General features: G+C 42.1%; 1 protein-coding gene across 3 annotated transcripts in view; it reads right to left on the reverse strand.

Moving 5' to 3' along the window:
- The window catches only part of Bmper (BMP binding endothelial regulator), a 235,952-nt gene that overhangs the window by 56,696 nt on the left and 162,897 nt on the right, over positions 1 to 16,359 (reverse strand). For 2 of the 3 annotated variants that reach the window (XM_005319188.4, XM_078039865.1), the window contains exons 12-13: positions 15,202 to 15,531; positions 8,593 to 8,929 (exon numbers count right to left, since the gene is read on the reverse strand). In XM_005319188.4, coding sequence (XP_005319245.1) covers positions 8,593 to 8,929; positions 15,202 to 15,531 — 667 coding nt within the window. The remainder of the gene's footprint in view (positions 1 to 8,592; positions 8,930 to 15,201; positions 15,532 to 16,359) is intronic. The other variant, XM_021722275.3, reaches the window with a different exon arrangement.

Here is a 16,359-nt window from a genome sequence, read left to right on the forward strand (position 1 = left end):
GAGCACAGAGAGGACAAATACATTATTTTTTAAGTTCAAATTCATCTTTCAGAATTAATTATCCCTTTTGCGCCTTCCTATCCAGCTCAAATAAGTTATGAAAAGCACACTGTGGAAATTTTAATTAATTCCAAAGTGGTGTCTGGTTTTGTTTTGTTTTGTTTTAGGAAAAAGTATCAATTTCTACACAAGATAGGAAGAAGCTCTTCCAGATGGTCTAGAAATGACCATGTAAAATAAAAGAAAACCACTTCTTCAAGTGCTAGCACCAGATGGCACAGGTCACTCTGCAGGCAAGTTCCACACAAAGCAGGTTTATAATGCAATGCAGTGAAATGCTACTACTAATAAAACTAGCTTGACTGAGCATAGTCCTGTGCCAGGTCTGGATGAGTCCCTCACAGGGAGCACCTATTGCAGTCCTCACCCCAAACCATCTGGCCACATGGGAGACAGGTCCGCCATTCGCCCCTGACACATAGGGCATCCGTCCTGGGTGTCACATGTGAACTCACCTGCCCAACAGCAATGACATATAAGTGGGGGAGCTCAGAAGATGACCTGGCCCACAGCCTGGTTGCAGAGCCTCCTTGACACCCCACCATACTCACTGGGTACCGTACTGCGTCTCACTTTCTAAAAGCACCAGCCATGGCAGCCTCCTTCCTGGACTTCAAACAGGCCTTGTCCTTTCCAGGATGGGGCCTACTCCCCATGCCCTCCATGGGCCTCCTCGCCAGCTCCTCTCATGGTTGGTGGGCCCCACTCACAGGAGAGTTCTCCAAAAAGGCTCTTCCTGTTCGCCTAACTCAAAGTGGACAGACCCCGGTGACACCTATTATATTATTCTATCTCCTCCATTACACTTCCTGCCATTGGAAATGGCCTCATTTCTCATTATAGCTATGAGTTCTCTGAGGGAAGAGCTTTGTCTCCCTTGTTTAGTCCCCACTCACCACCCTCTCACCACAGTACCTGACACATAGCTGGGGCTTCATGGAAAGTTGTAGAAAGAAGCCATTTAATTAATATAGTTCTCGGAAGCTCATGACAGAAGCAGGACGTGTGAAAACCTGGGTGGACAATAACAAGATACAGAAGCAGCCATATGTGACAGCCCCGCCACATTCTCTAACAGAACCAGACCAGGTGTTTCTGTCAGGCTAGCTGCTCGGGCTCCTCAGGGGGCCTGGAATGAGTCCTTTCACCTCTTGGTGTCTTGATTAGATCCACAGTGAAATGAGGAAATCATTACTCATGTCAGGCTCATTCTCGCAGAAGCAAAGGGCTTTACACCCATAAATAATGAAACGATAATGAAGTTACACACATACTGCCTCCTGCTTACTAAGAAGTAATCAAGGAGTTCCCTAAGCAGCCAAGAGAGATGCTACAAAATAATTAGTGTTTTACCTGCTACAATGACACTCATTCAAATCTCTGTTCAAAAGCCTCATCTAATTGCATCTCGGAAGGTAATTTTCTGAGGAGAAACGCCACAGGATTCTAGAATGTTTATGCTTAAAATAAACTCAAGCTAAAATTATACAATCAAATTGAAATCGCATTTGACCTTGAGCTAGGAAGGTTATATGTGAAAAAAAATTAACCTTGCCCAAAGAGTCTGGTCTTTGCCTTTGAGTACTGAGAGGTGATCCTTAGGCCCTTGGAATGTTTCACTTGACAGTGACTTTTTTTTTTTTTGGCCTGAGCACTGTGATCACCAGCGTTTATCAGTGGGATTTAGGATGGAAGCTTTGGGCCATGCAATAACAGTTTTAACCTTCAAAGAAATTGGAGTCCAAAGGCAATACCCACTAGGCCTCCCATAAGGGCTGGAGACCATAGGTCAGCCACAAGGGCAGCATGTGACCAAGTCCTAACAGGAACTCGACTTGGGCTAGCTTCCTGGTTGGAAATACCCAGTGAAAATGGCCAGATACTGTGGCTGAGAGGAGTTAACACCAGTCCAGGATGCCATGGGGAAAGAACAGAAAAGCTCTACATTTGGGTACTTCCAGGACCGTCAATCCTCTGTGTCCCTTTATATTTTAATCTGAATCCTTTCCTATGTTAAATTGTCCCCATGATTTTGTGATGCCTTTTGGTTTGTTCTAGGGACATTATTGCCCCTGAGGATGGTTAGATGATGCCAAAGTGGGGGTGGCCTTGTGTGGACTGGGCTCTCTCTGTCTCTAGCTGCCAGTTGATTCAATCTCTCCTCCTAGTTTAGCCTGTCTTTTAAGACAGGGGGCAGTTTTCTTCATTTCTTCTTCTTTTAGGAATAGTATTTGTCTCTTCAATATGAAAAATTAAACATGACAAGATTGTAGATTTGGGTAAAATGACTTTCTAAGCATCTTCACATTTTTCTGAGTATTCACACGTTTTTTTTCCTACTTTGTCTCTAAGGAAACCGAACTCACCAGGATGGCCCCTTGGAGCTAAACTCCAGGCAGCTGATAAACAAGTTAAGACCTTTCTCTTGGTCAGTTTGGTGGATCCAACAGGGAAAACTCAACCTTGTGGCTGAGGTAGAGTTGAATGAAAGGTTGAAAGGAAACTATCTCAAGGCTTTGGGTCCGACCTGGCAAAAATAAATAAATAAATAAATTCAATGACAAGGAAGATGATGTGACTTCTCCTCTGTGGGAATGCTGAGTAACACCAGAAAAGAAGACCAGCTGGACTCGGCAAGATCACCTCCTCAGAGGAATAGCTGTTGTGCTGCCATGAGAGAAAGTTAATTTGAGGTATTAAGATTACCTGAGAAAAGCCAGGCAAAAATATCTCTGGGTCAAAATGATGATGACATCAAGGCCAAACACCAGCGGAGGATAGAACTGGAGCCAGAAAGTCCAAGTGGCTTACAAATAAATTGTGACAGGCAGAGGCAGACACGGAGACTCAGAGGTATCACCTGGCCTGCCACGGGCAGACACAGTATAGATTCATCCAGTGAGAAGAGTTTAGTTTTTGTAGCATTAAAGACGGCCCAGAGGCCCTGCTGATTCTGACCAGTCAACTCCCTGAAAAGACAGAGACCTGTGTACATTCCAATTATAAGTGCATAATTGAGCATGAAGTTGAAGACCCGAGGTCAGCCCAGAATGGGGACCAGCAAAAACCACAGGTAGAATCCTAGAGGATGCAGCTATGAGGCTGGCTGGGAAGAGCAGCTCTTCCAGGGGTAGTGTTGCATGAACTGTGAAGAGTAGAAAAAGAAAAGACATCCTCCATTTCTCAGGGAACCTAAAATCAATGCTGGAGAAAGGCAGTAACAATACAACATAGGGTATGTGCTAAGTAATGACAAACGTGATCAGAGAAAGTAAGAAACTAAAGAAAGAGCATTCACAGAGGCCTGGAATAAAATTGGAATTGTGTCTTCAGCTTAGATCAATGCAGAAAACAAGGACTATCAGGAAGACAGGAGAATGACCAACCCAGATGCAGAAACATATATTGTGTATTTAGATAGTCAAAGGAGTAGCTTAAGGTATAAGTTGAGAGTGAGAGAGAGAATTGGAAGAGAAAACACTGGGCTGGGGTTGTGGCTTAGCAGTAGATTACTCTCCTAGTACCTGTGAGGTCCTGGGTTCAATCCTAAGCATCACATAAAAAAATAAATAAATAAAATAAAGGTATTATGTCCAGCTACAACTAAAAAATAAATATTAAAAAAAAAAGAAAGAGAAAGCACTAACTAGTAGAGAGGATATTTTGAACTTTAAAACTGAACTTCTAAGAGCTGAAGTCTGGTAGGTGGAACAACTGAGGTGTCTACTGCCACCTGGTGTCAGCATACCTTCATTACAGATTCAGGGTGACAAATGGTCTTAAAAGCTGAGTCAGCCAAAGGAAAAATAAAAAGTAAGACCCATAATTTCACATTTTAGAATAAACACTTCATTTGATTTAGAACTCTAGTTCTAGTGGAGGTTGGTCTCAACGAGGTAATTAAAAGAGGAAACAAATATGTTCCAACCATGTCCTTCTTTGAAGTCAATTGACTCGATTTTAATTAGAGAACAGCAGTAAGTTTTGATTCTCTCACTCAGGCACAGAGAGTCTGCACTCCTTGCCTGGATCTTCTCCTCTTGCTTTACAATAAATGATTAGCTTCCTTCACAGGGAACACACAGTGGGTTATTCAGGAAGGCTGTGATCTTCCCCTGGAAGAAAGCCTCTGGCAGTCCCAGGATCCCAGTATATCCAACACCGTTGTGCTGTCCCTGTTCCAATGTTCTCCTCTGCTACCTCCTGTCTCCTACCTCCCTGTACCTCAGCAGGAAAGGACACATCTGTGAATCCTCTGGCATCACTTCAATTCCTTACAGCTGTAAAAACCACTGCATGGAAAGAAAAGAACATTTCCTAGACTGGGAATCCCCAGACACTTTCCCAAACCCAACAAGTGAACAGAATTGTTGCTCTGGTGAATTACAACCCATTAAGGAGTGCGGGAGGACAGCAGGGCGGAGAGGCCGGCAGTCTGAACGTCTGGGCTTCACCATGCTCCGCCTTCACTGTCCTGACTTCTCTGCAATGTGGTCCTGCCCTGACTTAAGAGTCCTGCTTTACTGGCAGGTTATACTCAGTTGGAACTGTGTCATCTGAGATGTACATCTGAGTTAGGTGGAAAGCCCAAAGCTGGTGCTTTGCAAGCACAAGGAATAGAAGGCCCTCCAGGTCCCCGCCTTGGCCCACACAGCACCAGCCACCTCCCAGTTTCTGTGCCTGGGGCCTAAGGCAGAAGCAGGCAGATGGGTTTGATATTGGCTCCTGAGGATCTCAATTCCTTTTGGACTCCTCAGTTGGCAACTAGGACACAAAGGAGAAGCAGTATGAGATTCAGGGAGGGAAAGGAAAATGAGAAATGAGAAAAGAGACAGGAACACCATCAACACTTTCTCCTCAGAGGAGCCTGCAAGTCAATCATATATCATCCAGATGACTTCACATTAATATAGCCATAGTATACTACGCCTGTAGCCAGCAGGAATTTCCCATAGCACACCAATAAAGAAAAATGAAAACAAAATTGCTAAAGGGGATTATTTAAATGAAGGAAAAGATGACTAGCAAAGCTGAGACTTAAAACATGCTATTAACAAAGTCAGCATTTTTATGTGATTCATTACTAAATTATTTTGCGCTCCCAAAGAATCAATGGGTTAATTAAAGGAAATTATTCTGATTACAAATAACTTGGTCATGTCATGTTTTTATACCAAATTAGTCAAGAGGGGTCAAACCGATATGCAAATTTTAAAAGTTAGCAAATCTTAAAAAGTTCCTGAAAAAAAAAAAAAAAAGCTATTGACTCACCTGTAACCATTTCTTATTCACTGACAAATGGTAGTTTTTCAAGTATTTAGACAATGGCCAGTTTTCTATTTTAAAATGTTGAATTGTATAAAAGACCAAAATAAGAGTTACAAACTCCAGACATTTCAAAAGTGAACTCTAACTCAGAGGAATCTGAATTATGATTTTGATTCTATAAAAAAGTGTTATATTTGTAATAGAATTTGCCTAGTGGAATGTGTCATGTTATTAAGGAAACCCCAAATCGGTAATATTTGTACACAGAAATACCCTCCTTACTGTCTCCCTTCTCTCTGTTGCAAACACAAGCAGCTTGAAAAGTTGTATGAATATGTTTAACTACTTTATTCTTTGTCCTTTAAGAAAAATATAGACATTTCTTTGAAGGATGAGGGGGGGAAATAAAAGGAATCAAATTCCAAGATTACCTATGTATATGTCTGTTCATGATATCAAGATAATATTCTTTATTCCTGTAAGGACTGAGAAAAAATATATCTCAGCCATGGTCCTGAGTATATTTTCAGATTCCTTTTAGAAATGTCATCAATTATTTTAAATACATGAGCAAAAATGTACATGTCTGTGATGTCATGTTTTCTCTTTGGGTCAGAGTCATACAGAGCATCAGGGTCACACAGATCAATTGTCCATGATGAAAGTGGGAGAGGTCAACAAGCAGAAATGTAAGTGGCTGCAGGGAGGGGTTTGAATTTGTCCTTGGAAGACAGGAGTGCAGGACAATGGCACCCAAGCACCAACAGCCCACTGTCCATGGACTCTAGCCATCAAAGAAACAGTCCTACCATGTAGTCACTGTCACACAGATGCTATAGATAAAAGATCTGGAACTCAGCTGAGCCTCAGGGTCACACAAATTGAAAGCAGCAGACTCCGAATTGGGTCCAGTCTGGTTTAACCAGGGGCTCCTTCTCAATTCATTGCTTCATAAAAAGTGACCCTAGAATCCCAGATATTTGATCCTCCTGGAGCTCCCTTGAGAAGAGAATCACCTTTCTATACAGCACCCTGTTTGTTTTCTTCTCCTGCTGCATAAGTGTTTGGAAGAAAGGAGAAAATTCTAGGGTCTGCCCATCGTGAGCCACCTCACTTCAAAATGCTTGAGAAAGCATTGTTTTATTGGAGACTGAGATCAGCAGCAGGGTATATGGGAGACAGAACTGCCCTGCAGTCTAGTTCTCCCTTCCTGAGTGCCTCTGTCCTTCCCAGAAAAGGGTGGCAGGCTTTGGGGGACACTCTGCTGCTACACGGTGCCACCGATGAGCACAGCACAAGCCCACATCCCAACCTCTGAGCCTACATGCACTAAATCCCAAGAGCTTGCTCAGGAGCTTCCCAAACTGAGCATCAAGCCCCTAACTCATATGAGCAATTTCCACTGTGTATCTGTAGTTTCTGTGGCACCTTTAAAGGGCAGAAGTGACGGCCATCCTCTCTGCTCATGCATGTCAAAGTTATCGCTTCTCACAACTTTTGCCAAGACATTCATCATATTCTTGCTGTAGTCCAAGGATCATAGCACTAATTAAATCACCAAATGTCAAAGCAATAGAAATTTGGAAAAAGGGACTAATCTCTGCAGGCCTGCTCTCCAACTTTTGTTTCATGACAGTCTTCTGAAATGGGATAAAAACCCAATGGTAGACAATGGAAGTTCTGGGAGAAGCACAACGTTTCCATTCTATTTTAAACAGAGAAGAATCCAATCCAAATCTGTGAGTGTAATGGAAGAGCTTCCAAAAGAGGCCTTCTTCTTGTTTGTTATTTAAGTGCTAGTGGATGCAGCAGTGAGGTATTAGGGAGCGCTCAATATGTGTGGGCTCTTTGCTGAGCACGTGTTGGCCGTCCCACTCAATCTGAGTGGCAACCCTTCAAGGCAGCTTCCTTTGTTATCCCCACTTCACAGATAGGCTCACTGAGGTTTGTAGAGCTCCGGTAATTGTTCAAGGTTGTACAACCTGTCTGAGTTTCAAGCTCTGGGAAACCACATAACTCTACTTGCTGTACTCTACAGCTTCCTATCAGATCTTCAAGGGAAGATGTTTAATTCTAAATGAAGCCGGGTTTCTCCAAGCAGTTAACTCACTTAGTCTCCCATTCAGATCCTTCGTTTTCAGTAGAAAAGGGATGCGGCCCATGTAGAGAGGGAATGCAAGGAGGAGAAAGAAGGGAACCCGGAGAACTCAAATTATAGCAGGAAAATGTCTTGAAAGAGCTAAATGTATGACTTGGAGCCAAATGGTTTGGCAGATGCAGCCATGTTCGTGGATTTGTGATGACAGGGATAGTCTTTTTTCCACCCCACTTTAAGCTGCCTTTATAGAGTTTTATCTTTTATGTCCAAAGATCAAATTAAAAAATATCACATTTAATGAGAGCTAGGGGAAATAAACTGGTGGCAATTAAAGAGTAAAAATAACCTCTCTGTGGTTGCAGACCACAGGAGTTTCCTAATTTTAAGAGGCACAGGCAAATCACTTAAACAAGGCCTTTTGGGCTGTGTTCGGCTCATGTTTCCTGCCCCACCCATCGTGGTTACAGTTATAGGCAGCCATAGCCCTTGAACCTGTGGAATTGTGCAGTAAATGGAAGTACAACCAGGCCAAACTCATCAACTCACGAACACAATCTTGTGGCACGGAAGTCAAATTCAAGATGTCTTTGTAGCCAGTTGCATTGTGTAGGAGGTAGCTAAACAGAGTCAAAAGAGGTCATGGAACTGACTATTGGTGAGAGCCTTTCCTTTCTCCAACCTCAAGCTCCTTATTTTCCCTGTGCAGATTTGGTCTGGAGGAGGCCATGAGGCTGACGTGAACTCTTTCTCAGACCTAGAATAACAGAGTTTATGCACACCCCCAAACTGGCCAGAGTGATTTGAGATTCCATCTGAGGGAATCATCTCTGCCCTCTATCACTGTGGTTTAGGCCAGAACTTGGGAAACCCTCCATAATCTTAGGGTCAAGCTAACACCGTGGAAAAGCCCTGGGGTGTCATCAGCTTTTCCCTAAACCTGTAGACACACAAAACTACAGAGTGGCCTAGAAGTTCACCCTAGAACACTTGCTAGAATTTCCCAAATGGGACATCATGTGAAACTGACTCAAGACAAGATCGGCTACTGAAAAGAAAGAATTTGAGAGGCCTTGTTTTGCATAGCAGGAGATTTGACAAACTCTATTCCAAGATCTAGTCTATCCTAGATCCGTAACCCCACCCCATTCCCAGAACATTGTACTTACCTATAGAAAGTAGCATAGTCCACTGTTGAGTGGCAGGTCTGGAACTCCCAAGATTTGAGCTTCTGGCATTCCCGATGGGCTCGGAGCTTTACTTTCACCGTCCCTTGACACAGCTCAGGAACTGGTTTCCTCTGCGGTCTGTTGCAGAACTCGTTGGACTCCACCCTCCAAGATTCAGCAAAGTCATCCACATCAAATTTGAAGTTTCCATCTCCACCAATTAAGTCATCACGTTTGTGTCCATTGTAGTTGCCACACAGGCCACACAATTTGCCCTTGAGATGAGGGGCAGCCATGACCTCTACAAAACTGTCTCCATCCCAGGATATTTCCAAACCTAGAGGAGAAGGAGGGGAGAAGGGAGTTCAACCACTCCTGAATCTCCCGATAATTCCCATGTGTCCACAGCTTTACTTGGTACATACAGCCATCGTCTTCTAACAAGGAACACTTCAAGTCTATCAAATTCTTGGTTACATTTTGATCTGACCACATTAAATATTGTATGAATTACATAAGTCACTTATTTGTTGGGATTGGGATTTTTAAATTTAATGAAGTTTGCTCTTAAAATATCCACGTACCCCTGGTTTGACCACCCTACTCTGAGGTTTATATTTTTGTCCTTCTCCTAAAGTAATTATATTACTCTAAATTGTGCTTCCTATATCCAATGACTATAGTGTGGAAACAGAAAGAAAAAGAGACTATAATTCTTTATGTTATTTTTGTTTCTTTATCCAAAGTATTTACTCCAAATATCACAGGAAAATTTCCAAGTTGTTTATTATAATCAGGATATTAAAGCAATAAATAGATAGCTTCTGAATACATCCTCCTCAAGGGATGATACTTACATTAGTGCAAACCTGTGCTCCTTCGTTATTTTATGTTTATTCCTGAGACATGAGCTGCTGACCCATGTTTCCTGGGGTTTAGTTGTTGGGAAATCTTTACACCATTCATCTCTCTGGGGCCTCCAATGCAAGAACACTAATGAGTTTCAACATTTGAGGCAGCACTAGAGGTTACCAGGCCATGGACAAAAGTTCCTCTTGTGCATCCATCATCAGGCCAGCACTTCCTTGTTCATCAAGGAAACTGTCTTCACTCCAGGAGGCAGATGACCAAAGACCCTTCTGGGTTTGCTGAACTAATGATCCAAAATGTTGGAGGGTTTGTCTAAAAACATGCATACTGGCCCAATAGTTCCCAGAGCCACTCTAGCCAAAGATTACCCTGAATGGGGGCATTTTCTGTCTCGTGTAGGACAGCCAGCTTATGTCACACAGCAGAGCCAAGTTTAAATAAGAAGAAACACTCTCAACTCCATTCTGATGTTTTGAGTGGAGACACTGGTCGCAAGAGGGAGGTCTTTGTGAAAAGCCTTTTAAGGTTCAACCCAAAGTAAATGACTATTTTTCCTAGTTTTCCTTTCTTTTGTGTGTGTTGTAGACTTTTCTTAACTGTTCTCATGATGATCCCCTGGCAGTGCCTGAGCCCTCCTGTGGATGACAGCACTATTTACCGGGGAATGCCCAAGAGTCACTCATGGCATGAGCTCTTGGGAACATCTACAACAGGTCAGTGTGCATTTCTACACTGAGACTTCCCCTTAGTCACTGTCACTGTCTCCCAAGAGTGGCAACCACAAAGGAAATGTCTTTTTTACAGAAAACTCTCCGCTGATTTTTAAAAATTTTACCCTCTTGGGTTCCTGACAAAACCAGTCTTTTATTTTGCCTGTTATGAGCCTCTGGAAAGAGAAAATTGTCTTTTCTCCTCAAAGGCTTTGTCTTTTATCCTAAAAGATCAAGATTAGCCTGATGAGCAAATGTTCAGAAGTTGGGGGATGAGGTGGTGAGGGGACAGGAGAAATGGGGGAAGAGAGGGAAAAGGAGGGTGAAGTGAGAGAGACTGAGAATGGCTCTAGTTGGTATGTGAAATTGGCATATGGCAAAAATATAAGAGTAATGGAAGTGAGCTCAGGAAGAAACAGAGGTAAGACTCTTAAGCTAAGTCTGAACACAGTCTGAGAAGAGAAATGGTGGCCCAAAAAGCTTTCCAGTGAGAAGCCCACACAACCATCACAGGACAGTTACTTCAGGGAGAATTATTGGTAAAATCAACTAGTGGTCTAAAACTGGGCTTCTTGAGCAATAAACAGAACGGCCCATAAGGAAATCACTGTGTGGTAAGTGGAAGGAACAGAAGCATTCTTACTCCAAGGTGAATGACAGAGAAGATTTCTTGGTTAGAAGAAAGAGGCTGGATTCAGAAGAGCAATTAAATAGATCTGGAAAAAGGAGGAAAAAGGCGGCCACAGGGTGTATTTTCCTGGGAGTACCATAATGAAGAGAAGACACTAAGGGGACCAGGTAAGGAGAGAAGGGACACACTGCTAAGACATTCACACCCTGGGCTGACCTCCCAACATGGATCTCTGTGAGAAAGTGGTGTCAATTCTGACAACCACAACTTTCGCATAAAACAATTTCTCTTTCTTTATACTCCATTACCTAACACATTATCTGGCACACAGTACATACTTAATAAGTGAATAAATTACCCTTGTAATGGTGATGCATTGAATCTGCAAAACCAAAGAAATTGTAAGTTTCATGCTAGTTAAGACACTAAAATAACCATTTTGAAAGAAGGCAAACAAACTATAAAATGATTTGTAATACACTCTCCAAGGTATAGAAGAAACTTGACCTCACAAGCTTGTAGCCGGGCAGCTACTCAGCAAGAGAAATGAGGGGAGAAAATCAATTCCAAACAAAGTCTAACTTTTAGAGCATGATTCCAAAGACTTTTCCATGTTGCAAAATTTTCCAAACTACAAATCTCTTTCCTAGACAGCAGGCAAATACTATTCTTCCAAGTGCCACAAATAGTTGAGAATTTTACACCCAAAGAAACTCCAATATCATTACTGACAATGATATAGTAAGTTTGAGATTTTGGGCAACTGAGTTCATTGGAATTCAACTCACAGTGAACAAATCAATCACTGTGTTCTTTTTTCACAGTGGACTGGTGGTCCACACATGCTTGGAAAGTTGTAGACCCACTGCGTTTTAGGTAAACACTCCTCAAAACCCATGACAACTCATTCATAAAAACATGGCTTCCAAAGTAAGAGAATAATTTGTTATTCACTCTCTTTTTCAATCTCCTTGTTGTTATTATTTTAAGAAGATTTTTACAGAACAATGCTAGGCTTCACACTGGGAAGAAATGACTTAGTTGACATGGGATGACTTTGACTATCTCTGTACCACTTACATATGTGTCCACGTGAGTCCTTTTGCCCTCTGAAAGTAAAATCCACACAAAGTTGATTGCAGTCATGAAAGGTAAAAATACTAATAAGTTGTAATTGAAGGAATGTATTTTAACTAAGGATCTTATGAGAGGAAACCATCATGGAAGTGTTCGCCGGGGCTGTGGGTAGTCCTTTCTGCAGCTGGGTTGAGTTGGCCAATTCTCTGCATGGGAAATTGGGTAGAAATAACTGGCAGAGTCAGAAGGCTAAAGCTGAAGCATATGTCTCATCTGGGGATGTGAGCAGCAGCTACATTCCTTCCACTTTAGGAATGACCTTCCTATTTCCCCTTCTCTGAGTAACTGCTTTACCAACTGACTCCTCACCCTCAAGAAGAGTAGACAAGGCCACAAGCTGGGTTTGTTGTTTGTGGGGTTATTCTTTCCTTTGGGGGATGTTTATTTGATTTGATTTGCTTATTGATGCTTTTGCTGCTGTCCACTCCAAGGGGAGAAGAGATGCAAAATCTAGAGACATTTCACAGTAATGTGTGAAAATGGATGTTTTGGGGGTTTTTTCCTGCTCAGATTTTATACCACTGGGATAGTGGTATAAAAACTATACTTCAAAAACTATAGAGAAATACTAAGAATAAAATAAAAAGCTGCTTTCCAGTGTGTTCAAGATTTCAGGTAGAGCTGATATACCTCTTCCAGGTAGAGATGATGTAGTACAGAGTTGGCAGAAAGGAAATATATTTTTAAATTATTTGCTAAGTGTCGAGAGTTGGGGCAGGGTGTGTGGTGGAGGTGGATAATACTTAACCCACCAAGCCTTGTCACAGCCCACTTGTTAGCCTAATTCCACCCAATCTCCATGGCCACCTGTGCTACTCTGATGGTTGTAGCATCATGAAGTGCTGAGTCCATAAATCAGAGAGGCAAAAGACAGGCCTCTCCATCTCCCTTCCCCCAGCTGCAAGCCTGATTTAAGCTCCTATTTTGAAGACTGTACCCTTTGATCACATGATTTTTTGAAATAAAACAAAAATCTGGTGGAATAATACCCTAAGGAAATACTGTGATATTTTAAATAGATGATTGATAGTTGATAAAAAGGAAATGCCCCTAAGGGGTAGTTGAAACTAAGATGGTTAGACCTGGGTGCACACACTAGAGTCTAGAAATCAAGTTGTGCCATTGAAAGGATAAGTTTAGTGCCCAGAGGAATGCAGCTCTTTCCTAGGAAACAGGCTCGTGCAATTTGTGTGCTACAGAAAATCGTTCATCTGGAGTGTTAGGCATGCCATAAAAATGACTTACATAGATGGAAAAATAAATTGTAAGACTGAGTTCAAGGCCTAGAATAGTTGAATTTACTAATCGAATTATGGTATTTATGGCCTATTATTATTTTCTTAGCAGTCTCATCCTTTTGCTCATTTTTATGACATGGAATCCTTACCAAGAGTACACTTATTCCATCACATTTTGCCAGCTGAGCATGGAACAGATTTGAACCTCCTAGGCTGTTAGTCATCTTCAAGTACCCAGGATTTCTTTGATAACTGGGCTGTGGCTGACTAATAATTCCCATATCAGTAGACTTCACTGTGTTTGGGCTGACTTGAAAATGAAAGACAAGGTGTTTCTAATTAGTGCTATGTAATAATGGGTCATCTTGTACATGCTTTATAGGGAGCCAAAAAGTGTTTGTCCTTTAAAAAAATTAACTGGGGCCTATATTTGCAGAGCAGCGTGTCTTTTGGATACAAGAACAGGTGTCTGGATTTTTCTGAGCAAGACTAATGTCTTTAAAGTTGAATCAGTAGACCTCTTCACATCTGCAAAGTAAAGAATGGGAATTTTTCCGTTTTACTGAATACTCCAATACATAAATACTTAGAGTTGTCTCACTGAAACTATGATATATTCACTAACTCAAAGCTCTATGGACTTTTCTTGGCTTCTTGCCTTTGTTCAGCTAAGCTGGCATGCCATAGGTTCAAATCAATTTGTCAAAATATATTCTGGCCTTAACTGAAACAATTATCAGGGTCCTATAGGTATGGCAGACATAGTTTCTATGGACCCTCTAAAGTGCCTATTCTATCAAATGGTTCCCTTTCGAATCTACATTGTCCAAAAATACTAGAACTCACTCAGTTGATGCCTTTATACTGTTAAATGCTCTCTAATGCAAAAGCAAAAGTTCGCTGATTTCCTTGAAGTTTCATGCTTAAAGAAATAAGAGTGCACAGGAGAATATGCAACCCAACATCCAACTAACTAACAACATGTGTTAACCAAAGGTGGAAACCATACACAATGTCATGAAATGTGCAAATAAGCTGAATTCATTCTCTAGGGCTGAAAATCAGGAACCTAATTCCTCTTCTAAAATGTTTTTCTTAGGTAGCACCTAACAGACAAAGACTTGAGCCTCAGAGATCACTAGCAGCCATGAACAGTGGCCTAGTGGGAACAGATCTGCTCATGGAGTAGGAATGCAATCCAGTGGGCATAAGGCAACAGAGAATGCTAAGAGAGGACCTCAATCACCAGCTTCATGTGCCCAAGCCCCAACTGAGGGTGAACTTTCAAAGCAAGCCTCCTAAGTACTCTCTAACAGAAGACAATGGTTTGGGCCATCAATTCATTGAGTAGCCTTCCCTAGGGGATGGGACTGCTGTTCATATGGGGTTCTGGTCACCCCCCACTCCCATCTGCACACTCGCACGCGGCAGCCTCTTTTTCCTTAACATAGGATGACCCAGCGGGATGAAGGCACCCGGCATCCTGTGTATATAGCAAAAGTATGCAAGAATCAGCTCTTCTGATGTGGACATTTTATGTTTCTTTTAAACACCACTGACACTAAGCTGTTTGCTTTTGAGGATTCCCGCCCTACTTCTTGGACAGAGGCTAACAAGGAAACCTTCTTTCTCACAGATGTGCAACTGTTATGCATAACCCGCTGAGCTGGGACAGACGCTGACAATTCCAAGCTGAACATTAACAGCCTAAAATAGCCACAACACTTGAGAGAGGTTATTTGATGAGTACAACGGCTACTTTTAGAATGAGGATGGAAAGGGTTCTGGATGTCAGAAGATTGCAAGACTGGCGTCCAATTGCAAGGATCCACGTGGTACAAACATCCTGGGTCATTCTGTGGTATCTTGGGGATGTGCCTTTCCCCTGGGCAGGGAGGAGGCAGGTGAGGTCAGAACACTTCTCTGCCTCTGGGTTCCCCTCCTGCAGGAGGAGCGCTCTAACCAGGGTCTGCTGCCGCTGGCGATGGTAAGGTAAGTAAGAAGGAGGCCACAGAAGCCCCACCTGCTCTGGTGGTCACTTTCAAGAGGTAGCCGTCCAGGTCGATGTGGAAGTGCGGTGCGTGGCAAGGGAGCGCGATGCGCGAGCCGTTCCAGCGCACGGTGAGGTGCTGCTGAAGGCTGATGGTGCTCTCGCCCAGCACCAGCTCCACCGACTTGGTCCAGGAGAAGGAGCGGGTCCTGCGGGCATCGTTCTTCACCAGCACCTGAAAGGGCGAGGCAGGGGAGGAGCAGTCTTTTGTCAAAACGTACTGACACGTCCCCTGAAAGTTAAATGTCCGTCCGTCAAAAGTGTTGTAGTGGGGATCTCCGAATACCGTGCAAACGCCAGGCTCTGCGGATGAGTGAAAGATAAAAGCAGGGTCACAACCAAGCGAAGGATTCAGAGAAATCAGGGGTTCCTGCAATAAACATAAAAGGGGCATATGCCGGGTAAGGGAGGCCATAACAGAGATGTGCTAAGGGAAATCAACTTTAAAAAAAAAAAAATGGGTTGTTATAAAAAGTTTGACTCATTTTTTACTTCTGGTGCTTTTATATTTAAAAGTTATTTATAACATCTATGAAATTTTAAGGCATCTCCATTTGTAACCTCCATGTGCTTCTTTAGATAAGGGAAACTAAACTCAGGCCATTAAGAGCTAGCCTTACTTCATAACTGACATAAACAAGGGCAAATTAAGTGCATAACTAAAAATGGCAACTAGCAAATGACACTACTAAAACATTAGTATTAGTTCCACTTAACCAACTGGAAAAATTCAGAAGCATGATATACTAAATGTTACCCATAGTTCTAAAGATAATTACGATATTCAACTCTCACATATTTGCTAAGGAAAAAAAAAAACAGAATTGCCAAACAGATGAATGTCTACAAGTGTCACGAAACAAGAAGTTACTGATCAATATTTGCAGATTTGTTTTGTAAGTTTTCTAGAAATACAAGATTCTTATATTTTTACCAAATACAAAAATCTAAGGTTGGAAAAAATATAAATCACAGAGCCCATCATTTAGTACATTTAAGAAATTCCAATGAATTCATCACCCTGAAATATCTTTAATTCAAATATTTATGAGACCAAGGTAAAGTTTTATACTTTGGAGCATCTCGAAAGTTATATAACAGAAAATTAAATATTGTTCCTTTTTTAAAACA

The sequence above is a fragment of the Ictidomys tridecemlineatus genome, chromosome 2 (assembly GCF_052094955.1).
Source record: "Ictidomys tridecemlineatus isolate mIctTri1 chromosome 2, mIctTri1.hap1, whole genome shotgun sequence".
Classification (NCBI taxonomy): Eukaryota; Metazoa; Chordata; class Mammalia; order Rodentia; family Sciuridae; genus Ictidomys; species Ictidomys tridecemlineatus.